Below are 6,184 nucleotides of genomic sequence, written 5' to 3' on the forward strand. Positions count from 1 at the left end.
CGGTATTTATCTCTCTAAATGCAAGTATATCCCTACAATACTCAAGAATGTACGGATACAACATTGGAAATAATTTCCTTTACTTTGATCTTAACATAGTGTGATGTTGAAACTCAATTTGATATCAATAAAAGCATCCAAAAATTATAAAGAGTGTTTTAGGTATTTAATAATTATTTTTTAAGTTTAATAGGAATCATGATGTTTAGTACTTTCTGTAATTTTATTGAGCCAAGATTGAGGAGGATGGCATATATGAATTATTTAAATATTTAGAGGAATATGTATGTAAATTTTAAACACTAAGATTTGGAAGGACAAATATATTATCTCAGAGGTAAAAGAATAAATTTATAAAACTAGTTAATTAGTGGTAGTATTAGTATTAGGATAAGTTTTCATAAATAACACTCGGTATATATTTCTATTACAAATGTTTATTCATAAAATAATTACTACTTGATCGGAGGTAAGAGAGTACGATACATACATAATTTGACGCATGATCGATATAATTTTATTAACCATAAGGCTTTGACGATTCATAAAATAAGTAACTCCTCGATGATCAATAATCTTGTGAAAATCACTCTCATGAATCTAACTCCATTGTCAAAATTATCAAAGTATATTTAGTTTTTTAAACTATTTGAATCCTCTATCACATAAGCATGTGAAATTTGTTTGTTAAGAATCCTTTGTTAACCTTTTTTTTTTTTTTTTTGACATTCATAACAAACTCAAAGCCCTTTCTCTCATTCAAAATAAAAATAAATAGGTAAAAAAACATTTAAAAGTCAGAGGAGTTAAAAGATAGCAATAGACAAAATGCACTTAGTATAAATAAAATTCATTTCCTTTTCTTTTTTTATTTCGTATTTTTTTGACACTTATTTCATTTCTTCACGTTAAGTTGGTAGTGTAGAACTCTTTTGATTCATCCCATTGTTTCTGCTCATACCAAATGAATATGATCTATTTCAAATTTTGGAATATAAATAAAATTTGAATTAAAGTCCGATTACTTTCGTTCATCCTAAAAATATTCCTTCACTTATGCTAATATCATGTCAAAGCCGAACAAAGGTTGACTCCAAATATGAAACATTTGGAACATCCACCTTATGCTTTAATACTACTATCATGATTATTAGTAGATATTTTTAAATTAAATATATAATATAAAATACATAAAAACATTTTAGTATTTTGAACATCATAGAACTCGAAGAAAAGGTCGTAAGGATATAAACATAAATTAGAATTTTCAACTAATGATGATCGTTGAATTCAAAATATTAATATTTTAAATAACTAAAAAACTCTTTATTATTGTTTACTAGTTATTTCGCTCGTATTATGTCAATTATATGTATACGTTGATTTTCTTGTTTGTTGTTTTTGGAGAGGATATATTTTTCATTCTTGATTATTATGACACAAGGAAAAGAGCTTTCCGTAGTTATCTCATAAAAAAAATTTCTATAATATCATTAAAAAAATAATCTAACTAGTAATGAAGAGAAAAATCTTTCTTTGAGTGAAACATGAAAGTAGGAGGATGAAAAGATAAGTAATGAGGAAAATGAATTAAAGTGGGAGAAATAAATGAGAGGGCTGCACATAAAAAGAAAAAGAATGTCACAGTGCATGTAATTTTCTTTGAGTAAGAAGAGAGTGTTCATGATGACAAAAAAAGGGGGGGGGGGGGGGTTATCTCTCTATCCATTGAAAATTTTGGAAGTAGAATATTTGCCCCTACAATTTTTTAGATAAACATATATACTTTTGAATATTTAAATCCTTCATACATGTCACTCCATCCATTAAACTTCAATGTATATGTATAATATTTTTTATAAGGGTGTCAATTGAAATTGATCAAAATAAATCATAATAGAATAATAGAACACCCGTAGGTTCTGAAGTTTATATATGAAAATTACTAATTAATGATGATAATAATGTATGTATGATTTTGCAATAAAAAATTAATAATGACGGAAGACAAAATTTGATTATATTAAAAAATAATATTTAAATATGATTAATATTAAGTGAGTATCTAAATCATAACATCATAAAAGTTTGGACTAATTATAGATTTTGTTTCTATAGTTAAATCTTTTTAGCATTTCGGTATCTAGACTTAAAATATTTATATTGGAATCTCTATAGTTATGAAAGTGAAACATCTAACTTCATTTATTCTAACATCATTGATTTTACCGATAGAAGCACGAAAACGATGAGCAAAAAAGAAATTCAACAACCTAGTTACGTTTTTTATGGTTGAGAATGACAATATCGTTGAGAGTTACGAGTGACTGCTGTGGATGATAAGAGAGAGCGACGACAAGAGATGAGGCAAGGAGAGAAGAAGAAGATAAGGCAAGGAAAGAGGAAGAAGATGATGATGTAGATGCTAACGCTCTATATCTGCGTTGGTATCTACGTCGATATCTGTGTTGTTCTATTCCTCCTCTCCCTTACTTCACCTCTTGTCGCTGTTCTTCCTCTACAGTTACCCATGGCCTCTAGTAGCGTCGTTATTTATCGTCATAAAAAATGTAACTGAAACGTTAAAATTATCCTTTTTTTCCCATTATTTTTATGTTTCTGTCGGTAATATCAACAGCATCAGGATAAATTGACCTAGATGTTTCATTTTCATAACTATAAAGATTTCAATATAAATTTTTCAAATCTAGAGATCGAAATATTAAAGAGATCTAACTACAGAAAATAATATGTAATTAGCCCTAAAACTCTTATAGGTATTATTTGTAATTTGTATTGAGAATGAGACCATGAATACCCATGTAAAAGTGCACATTAAGAAACACAATCCTTATTACAATTAGTTGAACAGACCAAACTTAATGAAGGCTATTCAGAAATCAATAACTAGTTCATCTTAATTAAAAGACATTAAATTTCATTATATCCTTACAATGTTTTTACAGCCAATGAAGCACCCCAGATAGTCAAATTCAACATATATAATTTAACTTTTTCATCTGTAGAATCATAGACATAGTATTTGATAAACTGGAGGTGTTTGTTCAAGTAGAAGAATGTCAACTTGATTTCACTGTCTCGATGGCCAGTACTAAATCATCAAACTTGGCCCCTCTTACTTCCTTTACCACCTTCCCATCCTTGAGAATCTTAAAGGTTGGCACAACTTTTATTCCCAACTCCTTGGCTAGGTGCTGCAAGGAAATTTGCAAAGATCAGAGCAAGGATCAAGGTAGAAGTTGAGAATCCTCATAAGAAAAGCATCAACATGCCTTGTTTTCTTGATTGCAGTTAAGCTTCATAAATGTAACATCAAGGTATTCCTCGGACAATCTGAGAAATTTGGGGGCCATCACCTTGCAAGGGCCACACCTGCATTGCAAAGATTTGCAACAGTGAACATTTGGTGGTTCTGCCTGTTTTACGTATTTAAATAAGAGTGAAAAACAGGAATCCATTCTTGACGGAGAATAGTTCATAGAATTAAAAGGCAAACTAATCTATGTTTTGAGAAAGAGAAAAAAGGAGTTCTAGCTAGATAGTTACATCATCAGATATATATCGATCTAGAATTAAACAGTTATGAATGGCCAGAATTGCTTGTGCAGCTAAGTACATTTTGTTAGATGTGCAGCCACGTGGTAGACAATTAATACTGATCACAAAGAGATTGAGAAAAGCATGCTGAAGATGAGGAGGATAACCTATGAGCAGAGAAAAAAAAAAGGTTATGGTACAATGATTGGAACAAAAGGAAAATATAGTGGATGTATGAAAGGACATGAATAAAGGCCAAGATGAATTTGGAAAATTCTATGTTCTCATGAATAATGGCCATGAGGGGAAGAAGGGAAGAGATTGAGAAAATTGGCCATGCTTTCATAAAATTCTTATCATTCTAAGTGTATCGTTCAACAGTTTTTCTTTTTTTTCTTTCAGCTATTCAACATTCTCAATCAGATAACTTACTATAAATTTGAACAAAATATAAAGTAGAAGAATCTAAAGATCACAAGAATGTGATTCAATTGAGAAAATTATTAGAACTCGGTAAAGTCAAGTATTTGCCAACATTTTTTTTTATCATTCTAAGTGTATCTTTCAACAGTTTTTTTTTTTTTTCCAGCTATTCAACATTTTCAATCAGATAACTTATTATAAATTTGAACAAAGTATAAAGTAGAAGCATCGAAAGATCACAAGAGTGTGATTCAATTGAGAAAATTATTAAAACTCGGTAATTATTTGCCAACAGTTTTTTTTTTATCATTCTAAGTGTATCTTTCAACAATTCTTTTTTTCAGCTATTCAACATTCTCGATAAGATGACTTACTATAAATTTGAACAAAGTATAAAGTAGAAGCATCTAAAGATCACAAGATGTGATTCAATTGAGAAAACTATTAAAACTCGGTAAAGTCAAGTATTTGCCAACAGTTTTTTTTTTTTTTATCATTCTAAGTGTATCTTTCAACAGTTTTTTTTCTTTCAGCCATTCAACATTCTCGATCAGATAACTTACTATAAATTTGAACAAAGTATAAAGTAGAAGCATCTCAAGATCACAAGAAATTGAGAAAATTATTAAAATTCGGTAAAGTCAAGTATTTTCCAACAGTTTTTTTTTTATCATTCTAAGTGTATCTTTCAACAGTTTTTTTTTTTCCAGCTATTCAACATTCTCAATCCGATAACTTACTATAAATTTGAACAAAGTATAAAGTAGAAGCATCGAAAGATCACAAGAGTGTGATTCAATTGATTTTAAAAATTATTAAAACTCAGTAAAGTCAAGTATTTGCCAACAGTTTTTTTTGTTATCATTCTAAGTGTATCTTTCAACAATTTTTTTTTTTCAGCTATTCAACATTCTCGATCAGATAACTTACTATAAATTTGAACAAAGTGTAAAGTAGAAGCATCTAAAGATCACAAGAGTGTGATTCAATTGAGAAAATTATTAAAGCTCGGTAAAGTCAAGTATCTGCCAACAGTTTTTTTTTTTTATCATTCTAAGTGTATCTTTCAACAGTTTTTTTTTTCCAGCTATTCAACATTCTCGATCAGATAGCTTACTATAAATTTGAACAAAGTATAAAGTAGAAGCATCTAAAGATCACAAGAATGTGATTCAATCGAGAAATTATTAAAACTTGGTAGAGTCAAGTATTTGCCACTATAAATCAGTTGGGCAACCTAACAGATTCAGAAGCTCCCACACACAAGTTTCTACGTGACACCGGCCACAAGACAATGCAATGATCCAATCTTGAACCTTTTATCGCGCGACTGTCCCGGGTGAAAAAAGTGTGTCCATTTCAGTTGTCTAATGAAATCCCAAGTTATTCAGTTATTCTTGTGTAATCCCAAGTTATGTTTTGGCAGTTTACTCGTACCTTTGCTTGTCAATAATCTGTCTTCTCCCTGTCAATATTGTTAAGGTACTACACAAGGTTATGAGGAGGCTGACTCTTTGAAAGCCGCTCGATGCCACACGACTTAAAGCAAAACTAGCTATCAACACTAGGTTTTCTGAGTCGGGACACATCTATTCTCTTAGGTTGAGTGACAAAAGGCACCTCAATTTACATACCGATCCAATTACAAATCCTACTTGATACCATACCAGAATCTTGAATCTGAGCAACCCAATAGATCAAATCGGTCAGTTCAGGTTGACGAAACGACTTCAACTGGTAATCAGCATCAAACAATGTGCTTTAGAGCAATACAAATCCAAAATGACTCAATCTTATAATAGAAATTAGGAACGCAGGGGAGGATGGATCGTGGCTTACCATTGGGTGTACATGTCGAGGACGACAACCCTATCTCCGGCGGCCTTGACGAGGGGCCAGAAGGTATCCCTGTCGACTTCCGTCACCTGCCCGACGGCCGTCTCCAAGCTGGACCTCGCCGCCACGGCCCGCCCGCCGGCGCCGGAGGCCCCGAGGGACCCGCCCGAAGACCGACGCTGGGGTCGACAGCCCAAGGATCGGTTCAGCGAGGAGGCCGACGGCGTGCAAGATGAAGACGACGACGGCGATCGAATCGAAGGAGCCGAGAAGGCGATCCGAAGCGCCATTTCGAGCTGGAAGTGCCGATGACTCCGAAACGAAACCGTGCAGAACGCGGATTAAAAAGATCGACTTCGTCCTTGAA

The 6,184-nt window shown here is 32.2% G+C and overlaps 1 protein-coding gene across 1 annotated transcript; it reads right to left on the minus strand.

The window, feature by feature from the left end:
• Positions 1 to 2,900: 2,900 nt before the first annotated feature.
• On the minus strand, positions 2,901 to 6,184 carry LOC135627128 (thioredoxin F, chloroplastic-like). Its single transcript, XM_065133102.1, has 3 exons — positions 5,821 to 6,184; positions 3,294 to 3,393; positions 2,901 to 3,215 (listed from the first exon to the last, which is right to left on the minus strand). Exons 1-3 carry the CDS (start codon positions 6,105 to 6,107, stop codon positions 3,081 to 3,083), a joined length of 522 nt encoding a protein of 173 aa, XP_064989174.1. The 5' UTR covers positions 6,108 to 6,184; the 3' UTR covers positions 2,901 to 3,080.

This window comes from Musa acuminata, chromosome BXJ2-11 (assembly GCF_036884655.1).
Source record: "Musa acuminata AAA Group cultivar baxijiao chromosome BXJ2-11, Cavendish_Baxijiao_AAA, whole genome shotgun sequence".
NCBI lineage: Eukaryota > Viridiplantae > Streptophyta > Magnoliopsida > Zingiberales > Musaceae > Musa > Musa acuminata.

Coding starts and splice junctions, on each gene's coding strand:
- LOC135627128 (XM_065133102.1), bottom strand. CDS start 6,107: ATGGCGCTTCGGATCGCCTTCTCGGCTCCTTCGATTCGATCGCCGTCG. Junction 3,394..5,820: donor CTCGACATGTACACCCAATG/GTAAGCCACGAT, acceptor TTTGCAATGCAG/GTGTGGCCCTTGCAAGGTGA. Junction 3,216..3,293: donor ACTGCAATCAAGAAAACAAG/GCATGTTGATGC, acceptor ATTTCCTTGCAG/CACCTAGCCAAGGAGTTGGG.